The sequence below is a fragment of the Aspergillus campestris genome (genome assembly GCF_002847485.1).
Source record: "Aspergillus campestris IBT 28561 chromosome Unknown P168scaffold_9, whole genome shotgun sequence".
Taxonomy (NCBI): Eukaryota; Fungi; Ascomycota; class Eurotiomycetes; order Eurotiales; family Aspergillaceae; genus Aspergillus; species Aspergillus campestris.
The window spans coordinates 1,166,068-1,180,080 of record NW_020194344.1 but is presented as its reverse complement, the minus strand read 5'-3'; the positions used below and the strand labels follow the sequence as shown (position 1 = coordinate 1,180,080).

General features: G+C 52.5%; 7 protein-coding genes across 7 annotated transcripts; 3 read left to right on the top strand and 4 right to left on the bottom strand.

The window, feature by feature from the left end:
• The first annotated feature begins 160 nt into the window (after positions 1–160).
• Positions 161–1,128, top strand: P168DRAFT_328760 (nuclear cap-binding protein subunit CBC2). The gene is made up of 5 exons (XM_024841384.1): positions 161–288; positions 350–444; positions 502–546; positions 603–794; positions 851–1,128. The coding sequence occupies exons 1-5, from the start codon at positions 223–225 to the stop codon at positions 978–980; spliced, it is 528 nt and encodes a 175-aa protein (XP_024691355.1). The 5' UTR covers positions 161–222; the 3' UTR covers positions 981–1,128.
• A 10-nt stretch (positions 1,129–1,138) lies between these two features.
• Positions 1,139–2,068, bottom strand: P168DRAFT_256424 (pyridoxal 5'-phosphate synthase subunit PdxT). The gene is made up of 2 exons (XM_024834515.1): positions 1,810–2,068; positions 1,139–1,744 (listed from the first exon to the last, which is right to left on the bottom strand). The coding sequence occupies exons 1-2, from the start codon at positions 2,061–2,063 to the stop codon at positions 1,165–1,167; spliced, it is 834 nt and encodes a 277-aa protein (XP_024691354.1). The 5' UTR covers positions 2,064–2,068; the 3' UTR covers positions 1,139–1,164.
• A 193-nt stretch (positions 2,069–2,261) lies between these two features.
• P168DRAFT_272258 (4'-phosphopantetheinyl transferase family protein) lies at positions 2,262–3,470 on the top strand (the record flags this gene model as incomplete). The annotated part of the gene is made up of 1 exon (XM_024835309.1): positions 2,262–3,470. The coding sequence occupies exon 1, from the start codon at positions 2,445–2,447 to the stop codon at positions 3,468–3,470; it is 1,026 nt and encodes a 341-aa protein (XP_024691353.1). The 5' UTR covers positions 2,262–2,444.
• Positions 3,471–4,122: 652 nt separating this feature from the next.
• P168DRAFT_320303 (1-acylglycerol-3-phosphate O-acyltransferase SLC1) lies at positions 4,123–5,059 on the bottom strand (the record flags this gene model as incomplete). The annotated part of the gene is made up of 2 exons (XM_024840354.1): positions 4,123–4,289; positions 4,348–5,059. The coding sequence occupies 2 exons, from the start codon at positions 5,057–5,059 to the stop codon at positions 4,123–4,125; spliced, it is 879 nt and encodes a 292-aa protein (XP_024691352.1).
• Positions 5,060–6,042: 983 nt separating this feature from the next.
• P168DRAFT_239711 (anaphase promoting complex subunit bimA) lies at positions 6,043–8,694 on the bottom strand (the record flags this gene model as incomplete). Its single annotated transcript, XM_024833680.1, has 4 exons — positions 6,043–6,114; positions 6,170–8,010; positions 8,071–8,244; positions 8,358–8,694. The coding sequence occupies 4 exons, from the start codon at positions 8,692–8,694 to the stop codon at positions 6,043–6,045; spliced, it is 2,424 nt and encodes an 807-aa protein (XP_024691351.1).
• A 697-nt stretch (positions 8,695–9,391) lies between these two features.
• On the top strand, positions 9,392–10,412 carry P168DRAFT_328755 (SND2/TMEM208 family protein). The gene is made up of 2 exons (XM_024841383.1): positions 9,392–9,643; positions 9,716–10,412. The coding sequence occupies exons 1-2, from the start codon at positions 9,635–9,637 to the stop codon at positions 10,229–10,231; spliced, it is 525 nt and encodes a 174-aa protein (XP_024691350.1). The 5' UTR covers positions 9,392–9,634; the 3' UTR covers positions 10,232–10,412.
• On the bottom strand, positions 10,406–13,930 carry P168DRAFT_272248 (uncharacterized protein). Its single transcript, XM_024835308.1, has 3 exons — positions 13,359–13,930; positions 12,524–13,240; positions 10,406–12,463 (listed from the first exon to the last, which is right to left on the bottom strand). Exons 1-3 carry the CDS (start codon positions 13,478–13,480, stop codon positions 10,720–10,722), a joined length of 2,583 nt encoding a protein of 860 aa, XP_024691349.1. The 5' UTR covers positions 13,481–13,930; the 3' UTR covers positions 10,406–10,719.
• Positions 13,931–14,013: the final 83 nt, after the last annotated feature.

The following is a 14,013-nucleotide window of genomic DNA, read 5'->3' as shown; positions in this document are numbered from 1 at the left end:
ACGAGAGGGGTGGGTAGAAAGAAAGGAAACCATTATTTAATGCTCGGGCGGGAAACCTTTTAGTTTGCTGCTTGAGCAACGGAGGCGGCGTGCCAAGACCGGCGCAAGTTCCCTTTCCCAGCACCAGCTCCTGCGTCAGCTACTTTGTCTACGCTTCCATTTTTGATCTCCCTCGTTCATCTACACACACCCTCCTGCAGAATCAGAGGGCAGCACACGAAAATGGCCATTTCAGAACGGAACACCGTCGATAGATTAGATCGACCCAGTGCCTACTACATTAGCAAGGTACTTTCACCTCTGGCGTTTGGTTTGAGGTAGACGAAACTAATAGAGCTTCAATGTGTAGAACAAACGACGCAAGTACAGCCAAGACGAGGAACCACCGAAAGAAGAAGCACCGGATCCATTGAGGAATGCGACCACGCTCTACGTCGGCAACCTGTGCGATATCCATGCCTTCGAATTTGTCACCTCGAGCTTCTGCTGACCCTCGGATAGCTCCTTTTACACCACAGAAGAACAAATCCACGAACTCTTCTCGAAGTCAGAAACACGCCTACCACTCCCATACCGAAAAGCGAACTGACGGTTAAATTTAGATGCGGTGAGATCAAACGCCTGGTGATGGGTCTGGATCGGTTCAACAAGACCCCCTGCGGGTTTTGTTTCGTCGAGTACTACACCCATCAGGATGCTTTGGACTGCTTGAAATACATCGGGGGAACCAAATTGGATGAGAGAATCATCCGAACAGATCTCGACCCCGGGTTCGAGGAGGGCCGACAATACGGGTATGTCTTCCTTTATATCGCATCCTTTCCTTACGGCTAGTTCTGACCAGCACCAGTCGGGGTAAATCCGGTGGACAGGTTCGCGATGAGTACCGAGAGGAGTATGACCCGGGTCGTGGTGGTTACGGACGAGCATATGACGCGCAACGAGAGCGTGAAGAGGAAGAGTACGGTGCCGGTAAGTGATTCAAGCGGGAGGAAACAAGAAAGACTTGGATTGGCGCATGTATGGCGTTTGTACAAATTATATTGGGTGAGCATGTACGTCACCAGATGGAATTTCATGTTTAATATCTAGTATCCATCATTCAACGATAGGAAGACAAAAACGAACAAAAGGATTTCTAGGTTCATCTCTAAATGAGCAAATTTAGTTCTGTTCTATCTCACGTCTCCTATGCAGCGAACTCTGAACCTGCCGCAACCACCAAGCATGTATTCTAGCATCGTTGGTCAACTCGGGGTGGAAGCTCGTCCCAAAGACATTCCCCTGCTGGACAGCAATGATATCACCAGTTTCACGGTCTGCATCGATGTTTCTTCCCTCACTCGCCAGTTTGGCAGCCCTTCCAGGTAGCGTCGCCAGTACTTCCACATCGTCTGCCATTGCATCCTGCGCAGCGTGGCCCTCGGGGCTCTTCGCCGGCGCGACCACGGTATCATCCTTCTGCAACTCATCAACCTGGACACCTTTCTGGTGTGGCAGAATCTTCTCCACAACGGGAGCTCTGATGAAGACGGCGGGGAACGGGTCCGACTGTCCAGCAGCGCCGAGGAACGGTAGATCCAACGGCGCCTGGAAGCTCTCGGCCTGTCGACCGAAATGGTTCCTATTGACCCGCACATCAAGACCCCCAATCAAATCCTGGCCTCCTTTCTTCGTCCGGTTGGCCGATTCGGCGAGCAGAATTAGACCGGCGCATGTACCCCAAGCCGGCTTGCGGTGGACCCTACACGGGAAAGAGACGGTCAGACCGAAAAAGAACATCACAACACCGGAGAACAGGAAACCTACTTGACAAAGTCCCGCAACGGCTCCAGTATGTTCGACCGGGCAGCGACAAGGGACATGGTAGTGCTTTCGCCCCCAGGAAGAACCAGCGCATCGCAACGCTCAAGCTCTTGCGGCGTGCGCACTTCAATAACCTCCCATTGCGACGCGGGGCTGCCTGCCTCGGGGGCTAGATCGGCGGTAGCCTTTTTCAATAATTGGACATGTTCGTAGAATGCGCCTTGTAAGGCCAGAACGCCGACAGTGATTTTGCTCATTGCCTCATGATACAACTTCTTTCAACTGAGTCACAACAGCCGATCGCCATCCTTATAGATACTCTCGAAATCATTATATAAGCAACCCGCCACTATCAGCACGTGCTGCCCCGCGTTGCTGACCGATAAGGCTTGCCTGATGAGGCAACCAGGCTGACATGGAAATAAATGTTGACAATTGCAGTGATCGATCAGATCAACACCGTCAGCAACACCGTGGCTGCTATAGACAATTCTCAACAATAAGCGAGTCAATTCTCATGATAAGCATGTTCTTATGACAGCAGTGATCCCTTTTTCAGCAGTGATTTTACCAACAAACAACAGCCACTCCTCTATAGACACGCCTTTTGACCTATCAACACCATATATCCAGCAACAATGGGATCAGAAAGCGACTCACAATCGCTGCTACGATGGTACATTGACACCCGACCATTGACAGCGAGTACGACCACCCTACCGTTACTCGACACGCTGCAACCCAGCGACCAAGAAACAGTCAAGAAATACTACCACCTAAAGGACAAACACATGTCCCTCGCCTCCTACCTCCTCAAATACCTCTTCATCCACCGCACCTGTCGCATCCCATGGGACAAAATCACCATCAGCAGGACACCACCTCCACACCACCGACCATGCTTCATTCCCTCCCTCGCTCTAACGACCGACAACCCTAAGGGGCTCCCAACCATCGAATTTAACGTCAGCCACCAAGCATCCCTCATTGCTCTCGCAGGCACAACCACCCCAGCCTCTTCCCCAAACCCCACAGCATCCAGCTCCCCAAACCCCTCCACAACCCCCACCCCATCCACCCCCCAACTCGGAATCGACATAACCTGCGTCAACGAACGCCGCAGCACCGACACCACCCAACAAACGCGCCCCGCCCTCGAAGAATTCGTCGACATCTTCTCCGAAGTCTTCTCCCAGCGCGAGCTCCAAACCATCAAAAACGCAGCGGCGCCAACCCCAGGCCGCTCCGAGTCCGACGCAGTCGCCTACGCCTTCCGCCTCTTCTACACCTACTGGGCCCTAAAAGAAGCATACATCAAAATGACAGGCGAGGCGCTACTAGCACCCTGGCTGCGCGAGCTGGAGTTCCTGGACGTTGTTGCGCCGGATCCTCCTGCGGCTGGTGGAGGCGGAGCGAGCTCATTGGAGTGCGGGGTCCCTTATACGGGGGTGCGGACGTTGCTTTATGGGCAGAGGGTGGCTGATGTGAGGATTGAGGTTGTTGCGCTGGGAGAGGATTATCTCATTGCGACTGCTGCTAGGGGTGGGCGTGTTGGTTCTTCTTCGGGTGGGGTGAAACCGGATGTGTGGTTGGGTTTGAAGCCGGTTGATATTGAGGGGGATGTAGGGCCTTGTGCGAGGGGGTTGTGTCGATGTTTGGAGTAGAGGGTTGTTATCTATCTATCTACATTACTTTGACTTGTTGACTGAATTGTATTACATTCCCGAAATCATTTCATAGCAAAACAAACAAACAAACAAAGGATATCGTCTATCGTCGATCGATTCGTGTCCAACTAGCTGTTTTCCCCAATGGGGAAGCAGTCGAGGGATCATGGATCGTGTCTATGGGGTTTTCCCATCTTCCGCACGCACGGCGCGCCAGTGTGTAAACTCTAGCTAGGTGTTGACAGGTACAGGAGTTTGTTGAGAGAACGCAAAAATCATGCTAACAGAGTGTTCAAGCAATTATGTGTTGAGTGTTTTCACACTCACACAAATCCTCCCGCGTGGGATGGTGTCGTGCGGGTCCGTGGTTCAGTCGATGGGGGCAACCATCTATAGTTGTCAGGGGAAATAAAATATATATGCTTGCCGAAGCACATCGAGCGTATTTGTAAAGGGATAGTGTAGGTGATTGAATCTATCGTGGCGTGTCTTGTGCGTCGTTAAATGTATGTTGTTCCGTGCCGGTGACCATGGCAAGCCCAGGTCGGTTAGGAGTAGGAGCCGGGTAAGGCGAGGTTTGAAACGGTCAAAGAAGCACGTAGCTAGCCGATCCGAACCGCTGCCTCTTATCAAACTGCAACGGGTGCAATTAGATTTCCACAGCCGTGGAGGTGCCATTGGCACGTGCCGTATCAGCCTCGGCTGCGTTGCCGTTGGACATCTCCAGCAAAGTCTTGAGCATCGATTCCCGCGTCGACGTGGTGAGTTTATCCACGTCGGCGGCGGTCAAGCCCTCGGTGGGGATGGGAGGAAGGACTAGAAGTCGGTTTAGTCTAATGCGCGCAATATAAGTAGGGACGATAGAAGAGCATACCCTTGATCTTGATCGTGCCGGCTTCGAATCTCATATTGCGAGGGGACAACACGTGGGAGTAGTTCTCCGTAACCACCGGAACAACAGGCACACCGGCCTTGACGGCGAGATGGAAAGCACCCTTCTTGAACGGCAGCAGCTCCGGCTGATCGGAGTAGCTCCTCGTACCCTCGGCAAAGATAAAGACGCTCTGGCGCTGGGTGCGCATCTCTTCCGCAGCAGAGTCGAAGGCCTTGACAGCGGTCTCGCGATTGGCGCGATCGATGAAGACCGTCCGCGAGAGAGACATGAACCAGCCGAGGAAAGGGATATTGCGGAGAGACTTCTTGGCCGTGACACTGCAGTAGGGCGGGAAGATGTATCCCAGCACCAGCACGTCCAACTCCGACTGGTGGTTTCCGATGAACACGGCCGGACGGGTGGTCAGATGCTCCTTGCCCTCCACAATCTCGCACTGCACGCCAGTGGTAATCCGCATAACCCACTTGAAGCTGCGCGCGGCGGCCCATTGTGAAACCCGTCCGTAGCCCACCAGGCGCAGGACGATCGACGCGATCACGCCATACGTGGCACACAGGAGAAGAGAGGCGTACGACGCGAGACACCGAGCAGCGAAGGCTGCGCGAGGAACTTTTTGACCGAGCGCGAAGAGGGAGAGTGTCAGGACGACGAAGGAACTGATGCCCGAGGCGAGATAGGAGAGGAAGGACATGGCGGCGACGAGGACACGAAGCGAAAGTCGCCTAAACACACAGAATCTGGCGAATTTGCTGCCCACGGAGTTGTTTAGTAGGGGTCTCAGACTTTATTGACCTTATATCAGGCAACAAGAACGCCAGTAGGTTGGTTGGGGTTCTTACAGGGATCTCCAAAAAAAAGACCAAGAAGGATGATGAGGTCAGGCGAGAAAACTGGAGAAGGACTCGGGAGGCCGGTGGGTGGAGTGGGGTTTCACCGAGGATATATCGAGAACATGACAGAGCCACCAAATTCCAGTCGTACACAAGTGGTTTATGAGAATGAAGATCGCGAAGAACAACCACGACGTTCTGTCAAATAAAAGTGACCAAAGAATCGGGTGAGTCTCCGAAAAAAGCAGAGCAAACCATGGCAACTGTCGCATGCTTTTTTTTTCTAATCATTTTTCTTGGCCTCCTCCGAATGCCCGTTCACCGCCTTCACATCCTGGCCTTATAATGTCCAAGTATTATAGGCATATATATCTATACTCTCTTTACAGAACCATCCATAAATTATAATAAAGCTTGTTATGCCAAGGTTGATTGGTGGATGAATGCGCTTTTAGGAATGCCGGTAATAATAAGATCAAGTATGGGGTACCCAAGCTCGACAGACGGTGATATGTTCATGAGTCCGTCGTCCGCCCGAGTGTCATCATCGCTCATTCGCAAACCAACCATCGCTAATATACAAAACCAACCCAGCCTGGACACCGTCGCGAGTGTCTGATGCAGAGGAAACACCCCCCTCTAACCAACACTCCCTACCCGAACGCCTGTGGAATGCTTGCTGATGCTTGTGCAAATCGGTGTTGAGAAACAAAAGAACGCCGACCCTCATCCATCTACATCCTGAGATGGAGATAGGATAGGGAATCCGAGTAAGGACTGCGGGGAAAGAAAAACAATGAATAGCGGAGACAAAAGGAGCCCGCGGGGAGGAAAGTCATCACAGTTATGCCATGTCTTCGTCGTCTTCGTCGTCCTCGTCGAGGGACTCCATGGCGTCCTTGATGTACTGTGCGGCCTGCAGCATAAAGGTCAGTAAAGTCCCTGCGAATACCGTGGAGATAGTTACATACCTTAGGGTCCAGATTCAGGGCCGTCGTGAAATGCTTGATCGCATTGCCCTTGTCATGCAGCATCTTGTAGAGTTTACCCAAAAGGTAATGCACATTGGCCTCATCGGGCGCCATATCCTTGAGGATCTTGAGCTCGGCCAAGGCCAGTTTGAGCTCTTGGAGTTTCATCAACGCACGAGCCTTGCGGAACCGTGCAAGCACCGAGTGAGGTGCCAAAGTGCACGCACGGCTGTATTGCACAAGAGCCGTTTTCGGGTTGTTCATCTTTTCAAGCACCAGCCCAATGCAGCAGATCAGGACGGCGTTGGTGGGATTGATACTGGCTGCGTTTCGGAAGTGCTGCTCTGCAAATTCGAGCTTACCCATCTTGTCATAGACTGTACCCAGCCCATACCAGGCGTTATAATGGCGGCTATCTGCACTGATCCCGTGTCGGTACGCATCCAAAGCCTTATCGTACTCCTCGTTGGCGACGAACTCATGACCTTGCAAGGTGAACCCGTAAGCGAAGTGGGGATCCAACTGCGTAGTCCGCTTGAAGCACTTCAGGGCTTGGTCATGGTCGCGTTGGTGGGAAAAGGAATTCCCGACAGCACACCAGGCCTGAGGAGAGAGGCGGTCGACTTCCATCAACTCGTGAGCGAGATATGCGAGCTCCACATCGTTCTTCAGGTGCCAAAGTACCGTCGAATAAACCTCCATGTCATCAAGTCTTGATGGAGCCATGGTCCGAACCCGGACAAAGTATTTTTCGGCCTCGGAATACATCGCTTGCTCGTAGTACGCGCGTCCAATTTGCGACAGAACCCAGGGAGTCTCTCGCTGGCCCTGCGAGAGGCCATTGAATATCTGGATTGCATCCTGGCACTTATACCGGCTTAGGGCAAAATATCCGGAGGCAAGTTTGGAGAATAGATCTAGTAGCCAGGCCAAAGCCTCCACGGATTTGGACTTCTCAGCCCCACTGCTCCGCAAACTAGGGTTCGTCGAAGACATAGTTCGGTAGTCCCTGCCATCGCTATCGAGTATCTCGTTAGGAATTTTCCGGCCGCCGCTCACAACACGACCGCTATGAGTGCTTGTTGCGGTGCGACTCTTGGCACCCGTAGGTCTCACTCTTTTCAGCTCCCGGCCATCCTTCGTGGTAAGGGTAGTGCTCGACAGTTTGCTTGTTGTTGGTTTGATCTGATTGAACAACCGCACGCTCCGGCGCTGTGGTGCCCCTGGTTCTGTGGGTTGTTGTGGTGTTTGATGTGCGACTTGGCCTGAGACCGTCCGTTTGCGATCTCCGATCTTGCTCATAGCTTCTCTATCCGACTGTGGGGCGCCGTGTTCCTCTTGTTCGGCTCTTGTCCGGGCTCTTTGCCGAATACCGGTGGGCTTCATTTTCGGTGGCGGGTCCATCCCATGGTCGGTACCGATTGTCTGGATTGTCCGATTCTTCCGTGCAGGGGCTAATGGAGGATCCCACGCGGGCTCGGGAGCGGCTGTTCCATTCACGCCGCGAAGCTCATCGGGATCACTGCTTTGACCTCCAGGGGTCTCCGTCCCTTCTCGAGCAACGGGTACCGATGCACCCGTGGACGCAACGCTGACAGTGCTGCCGTTGAATTTCTCCCATAGGGCTGAGCTACCATGGGTGGTAGCCGAGTCACTCCGGGATGTCGCAGAAAGAAAGGGATCGGAATTAGAATTCGTATTGGCCTGGGACTGGAGGGGTCTGCCTGTTGTCGACATTGACTTGTCGGCGGCAGGGTCGACATCCTCTTGCGAGGCGGGGGACAAATTCGAGAGCAATTCAGAGTTCATTTTGTAGATATTCGGGACGCGAACGTTGACCCCTGGAAGTACTAGTCAGCGGCTGGAGCAAGCTACCTTCCTCATGTTGAACCAAAACCTACCTGTTTCGCAGAGACCCTGGAATGCATCCCACATGAAGGGATTCAATTTTAGAGCCTCGACGTAGCATTCTACAGCCTTGGTGACATCTTTGTGTGCGTGCCATAATTTCCCTTGTAGGCACATGACGGCCGCGGCATCCGGCAAGTGTTGTCTGCGTGTTTCGCTGTGTTTGTCTGAAGTGTCCAAGAGTGATTAGCACTGGTTCATTGTGCCAGATAACCGCGCTTCTTTCTCCCCTTTCTTTCTCTTTTGATTAGGCTGACGAGACCGGGCGGGAATCGCTTACTCCAGTGATTCTTTGAGGCCCACAGGCCTTTACTTCGCTCCAAAGCCGTGATGCCGTCTAGGTATTTCCCCAAGTCCAAACATGCTTGAGCATAGACATATGCACAACCCAGGTGTGTCCCTCTCGACCCAAAGTTGCGACTGTAGTCCCACGCAGCTTTCACTTGACCATTTTGAAGGTAGCAGAAGGCGAGTAGGTATGAGGCTTCCGACGTCCGGGGCTCGTAGGCGTGCAAACGACCAGCGAGGAAGAGCGCGTTCCGTACCAGGTTGTTATCCAAGTGGTAGTAAATCAACTGTCGTAGCTGGCTAGATATATGGGAAGTGGATGGCGACATGTTGAGGCGAGTCGCGCTTGGCGGAGGCACAACCGATTATACGCGGAGGTTGTGGCAGATGCGGGCGTGTCGGTGTCGGCGATGGCGAGGACGGAGAGAGATCGGGGAATCCGGAGAACTAGCGTAGTGTAAGGCGAGGGCCATTCAACACGTCCAAAATAGTCGACGGATGCGAGCCCAGAGGGAGTGTGTTGTTGTTTTCGTTTCCCGTGGCGCAGTCAGACCACGGTGAGGAAACAATGATGCGATCTTCCTTGTTCCCTTCACACGTCAAAGAACCAAATGCCAAGGGAGGGATGTCGCGAACTGAGTCGGGTTTCCAGTTCCTCCCCCCCAATCCTAAGCTGCGAAGGAAGTGTTTCTCAGAAGGGAGGATGACTGAAGGGAATGACGTCCGGGAAGGATGCGAGGATGTGCTCGTGACGCCCCTGTGGGCCAAACGCAAAGAGCTCAGAAGAAAACAAGGTGCATAGCGAGATCGACGGGGGAATAGAGAACGTGAAGCTCGCCCGAGCTAAAGGAGCATGAGACCGAGCGATCAAAGATGCGACCGAGCGGCAAGGGAGTCGATCAACGATGCAGAAAGGTAAATGTTAGTTCAGGTCGTTATGGAGCGAACCGTTCATGAAGTGGTTGGCCGATGCAGAGACAGACAGACAGATCGGGGCGCGGGCGCTTGTCTGGTTGTGGTGGGCAACGCCATTCCCTAATCGGCCACTTCCACCTTACTGCCGTTCGGCTTCACTTCGCAAACGTCTATATCTGTCTACTTCCACCTGGCTTAGTCCTGATCGGATCAACGCATTTGTGAACCTGTTGATGTCAACAGAGATCTACGGGTTTTATTAGCCTTTTTTCATCGCCCCAATTGGGTCTTTAGCTGTTCTTCGCTCAATCCTTCCTTGATATTCGGTTCCCCCGATCAGAACACGTCCCCACCATGGCCCAGGTAAGGACTACTTCGTTCGACGATTGTTCCATAATCAATAAATGCGAACAGACTATTGACACCAACTTCTAGAAAGCAGCCAAATCCCTCGCAGCACGCAATGCCTCGCTCCTCGTCCGCACGCACATGATCACCGTCGGACTCCACTTCGTCTTCTTCCTCCTCCACTGGACATTCAACCGACCTCGCTCCCTCAAGCCATACTTCTTTCTCGCATTCCCAACCCTCCTCATCGAGGCCTACCTTGACCGCCTGGGCCGGCCTCGTCATGACCCAACCGACGGCTCTCTGCGCTCTCCGGGCGAGGACCTGGGAGCTGCGGGCCTGACGGAGTACATGTGGGATATTCTCTACTGGACGTGGGGGTGCATCGGCGCGGTGTGTCTCTTTGGCGACCGCGCCTGGTGGTTGTGGATTGTGGTGCCCCTCTACTCCGTCTGGTTGGCGTACACTACCGTTATGGGGATGAAGAGCGGCTTGGCTGGGATGGGCGGTGGCGGATCGGATGAGGGATCTGCTGTTGCTGCAGAGAGTAAGAGGCAGAAGAAGATGGAGAAGAGAGGTGGTCAGCGGATGTCGCATCGGTAGGATGGTCTTGTCCATTTTCCTTTTCGCCCCTGTGGCATTCTTCTAGTCTATATTTTATAGTATGTACTTTCTCTACCCAACGGCTAAAATGTACCAATGGTACAAGCTACATACCACCTGTGGGTGGCATGGGTTAATTGATATACCAATCCGAAATGTATATGGTCCAAATTTGTCTGATAACAAAAGAATTTGCTGTGTATGTATAGGTCTAACTAATGAACAAAAGCCAAACAATCAAATGATAATAGAACATGTCGTGACGTACAATAATCGTAAACTATATGGGGAATAATCAAGGTCATCAATCTCGACGAAAAACCAACCCAACAAAGGAAGCATCGAGACAGCATCGAGACAGCAAGCACGTGCTTCCATCACCAAGGTCAACGCACTTCAGGTGTCTTTTCCCGATCACTAACTCACGGTATTTCCCAAGCATGTCGCCCTTTGTTTCCCATTATTTTTGTCTTCCCAAATCCCATTCCTTACAGATCGCCTCCATGGATAGCATCTTCATCGCCTCCAGTCGCATTTTCGACCTGTGGCGTAGCAGAGGCAGAATCAACAGACTGGGCGACAATAGATGAAGATGACTGAGTAGCGTCATCAATTGCGGACTCAACAGACGAGAAGGCATCATCGATAGCTTCTCGGGCAGCTTCCACCTGCTTAGCGCCAAGCGCACTACCGGAGGCAATAGCGGCCGATGCAGCAGAAGTTGCCTTTTCATAAACAACGCTAGTCGCAGATTGGATCTTCTCGCTTGCGTTTTCCATTGCGTCATTTATATCGGGTCTGTTCTCCGCGGGGGCAGCCGAAGAAGACGGAACAGCTGCTCCGTAAATAGCGTGAAGCTTGTTCAAAACATCGTCCGACAAAGACGAACCTTTGTCTGCAAGAAGTTTAGAGATCAATGCTTCTACCTCGTCGTGTGGTACGGCGGTAGAGCTGGAAGGCTGGGCATCGGTCGACTGTGATGTGGTCTCGCTGGCGGCTTTGGTGGTTTCAGCACGGTCGTTGTCGGCCTGGCTAGCAGCGTCGGGGACTTCATGATCTTGACGTTGGTCAGGAATGGGTTCGGCATTCGCTCCCCATGCAACTTTCGGGGAGTCATCTTCCGTTTGGTGAGGGGAGGCTCCAACGGTCTCCTCAGTATCGTAACGGGTGTCTTGTTCGTCACCATCTAAGGGTGCGTCGTCGAATCCCAGTTCTTCTTGATCATCTGTATGATGATCAGTTTCGTCTGCAGTCACGGTTGTGTGAGACCCCTGCTCGTCGGCATCGGTAGGATCCTGTCGGTTCTCCTCGCCTGCAACAGATTCGTCATCTTCGGCGAGTTGTTCAGACTCGATGATCGGCTGCGGTCGTGGTGGCGGGGAGCCAGAGCGCGTTTCGAAATCATCATTCACTTCGCGCGCAGCTATTTTCCACTTCCCAACTTCCTTCAGTCGGGCCAGCTCTTTCGCGGCAGCTTCAGCGGTATCCATTCCGTAGGACAGGATCTCGTCCGCCAAAGACCTGAGCTCTTCAAGCTTGCTATTCTGCAAACCGGCAGTATTGAATTCGTCCTTCCAATCCTCAAACCGCGTTTTCAAGGCATGATATCTGGCCCAATCTTTGTAGGTAACCTCATCCATGGACGCCCAACGGATGCCAATTTCCTGAAGGCCAACATCCCGAACACTGTCTAGAACATTGAGGGTGGATTTGACGATAGTAGATACCCGTCCCACCAGCTCCTGGTCGAAGGATCTGTGCCATTCTCGGAGAGCATGCGCATGGTCCCGGATAGTAATCGCTGCCTCTCTAATATCCTTTGCGAACTCCTCCTGCGCCACTTCCTCCTCCGCTGGGGCGTCCTCGAAGGGAAGGGATCCGGCCAATTCGTTCATGCGGCCCTTGGCAGCAGTCAGTTCGCTCTCGATGGTGGTGTTCAAAGCGGTGGCAAGACTCTCGCCAAAAGCCTTCGCATCGCTCTTCGTGTATTCTTCGACAAGATTCTCAACCTGATCCGCAAGATCTTTGGCTCCCTGGTCAGCGGCGACAATGAATCTCTCTTGCCACGTGGAGATATCGGAGTCGATCCGGGCACGAGCGTCGGCAGCCTTTTCTTCGGGTGACCAAGAGTGCGCTGGCGGTGTAATCGGTGTTGAAGAGGGTGTGGCCGATGCTACATATTGACTTGTTTCTATTGACGTGGGTGTGGTAGAACCCGTGGGATCAGAGGAGCTATGTTTGCCCAAGTTAGTCAACTGAGAATAACCTAACGTGCTACACACTATTATTTACCTGTCAGCTCCACCCACGACACTCCGCAGTGGCTTGCCCTCTCGGTAGATCGCGAGACGCTGCCCAATTTTGACCAGCTGAGGCTCCACATTCTCAGAATAGAGACCAGCAATTCTTGGCCACAGTTCGCGATTTGCCAAGTAAATGGCCGACGACCACGTGCTTTGCGCATATGGGAGTACGCTAGTCGTCAAAATATCTTGGCCGGAGGTGTAGGTCTTCCCGATAAAAGGCCTAGAGTGTGCGTAAAAGGGTACAATATACTGGTCACACACCGAGCGAACTGCGGAGTTGGCCTTCTGACGGTAGGGTGAGATCAAAGCCGTTACATGATCAGCATGCGGTGCCACATGCGCCTGATACAAGGCGCTCGCGCTGCCTTTGGCAGAGTGTATGTGAGGAACAACCTGCGCCTCCCATTGCTGCTTGCCATAAGCTTGTGCTTGGTGCAACGCCGGAGCTCCATATTCATCATAGCTCGTTTTGGCAACACTCGCCGCAGGGACATAAATCTTGTCATGGGCTACTTGAACGTATGGCCGGGCCGTATCAACGTAAGGCGCTGCGTAGGCATTGTAGTAAGGTAGGACATGCGGTTCGATATGGGAGCGAGCGATAAGGTATGGCTGGCAAACGCGCGGGGAGAATCCGTCCAATTCGGATAGTTTTGACGGACACCGAAAAAAAGGCGTGAGAAGAGCATACCAGATGCAAAGTCTGTTTCGTGCCAGTGTTAGGTAGAATGCGCCAGGTAGGATTTAAAAAAAAAAGGAAACCAAAAAAACAAAGGAAAGGAAAAAAGAAAAGAGGATAGATGCAGGAGTCCAAAGCATACCGCACAACCAAACCGACAGTCCATCGGACGGGGTTTGTCCTTCTAGAATTCACGCGAGGATTGCCATTTCCAACTGCTTTATCGATGCCATCCGAGGCATTACCACTATCGGCGTTTGCCATACTGGTAGGGATTTTTCTCCGCTGGGACACTGCCTGTGTGATGATTCAACCAGTGGAGTATCTGGCTCGTGTCGCGTGACCAACCTAGTTGATTACCGAGCTATACAAACATAAACCTGACCCTAGATATTTAGGTCATCGCAAGGAAACGGACAATAATAAAAACCAAAGCTTGGGCTTGCAAAGAACTGAGATAGAAAGCAAAGAGAAAAGAGCAAAACTCTCAAGGGGCTCGCGCGACACCCCAAGTCTTGGCGTATCTCCAGCTAGTGAGCAACACGGGCAAAGAGGACAGAGGAGCCGAGGGACAGCGAGCAGCTGGGAAGAGAGAGAGCTTGTTCTGAAGCTTGCAATCCAGAGAGAGGGTATGAGACGGATATTATAACTTGACAGGATTGAGGTCAAGTCGTCCCAACTCAATGCGCAAGGGCAAGTTCTAATTCATTTGGTGAGGTCATTGTACTTGTGGCGTCCGATGGGCCTGACGATGCATTACACGCATGATGATGTATTGTCGACTACGATCTGTATTA

Bases quoted from the DNA above. Each gene is read 5' to 3' on its own strand.
- P168DRAFT_328760 (XM_024841384.1), top strand. From the start codon at position 223: ATGGCCATTTCAGAACGGAACACCGTCGATAGATTAGATCGACCCAGT. The intron at 445-501 runs GTGCGATATCCA...ACCCTCGGATAG, and splicing joins ACGCTCTACGTCGGCAACCT to CTCCTTTTACACCACAGAAG. The intron at 547-602 runs GTCAGAAACACG...GGTTAAATTTAG, and splicing joins ATCCACGAACTCTTCTCGAA to ATGCGGTGAGATCAAACGCC.
- P168DRAFT_256424 (XM_024834515.1), bottom strand. From the start codon at position 2,063: ATGAGCAAAATCACTGTCGGCGTTCTGGCCTTACAAGGCGCATTCTAC. The intron at 1,745-1,809 runs GTAGGTTTCCTG...TTTCCCGTGTAG, and splicing joins CCGTTGCGGGACTTTGTCAA to GGTCCACCGCAAGCCGGCTT.
- P168DRAFT_272248 (XM_024835308.1), bottom strand. From the start codon at position 13,480: ATGGCAAACGCCGATAGTGGTAATGCCTCGGATGGCATCGATAAAGCA. The intron at 13,241-13,358 runs GTATGCTTTGGA...GGCACGAAACAG, and splicing joins ACTGTCGGTTTGGTTGTGCG to ACTTTGCATCTGGTATGCTC. The intron at 12,464-12,523 runs GTAAATAATAGT...GGGCAAACATAG, and splicing joins GTCGTGGGTGGAGCTGACAG to CTCCTCTGATCCCACGGGTT.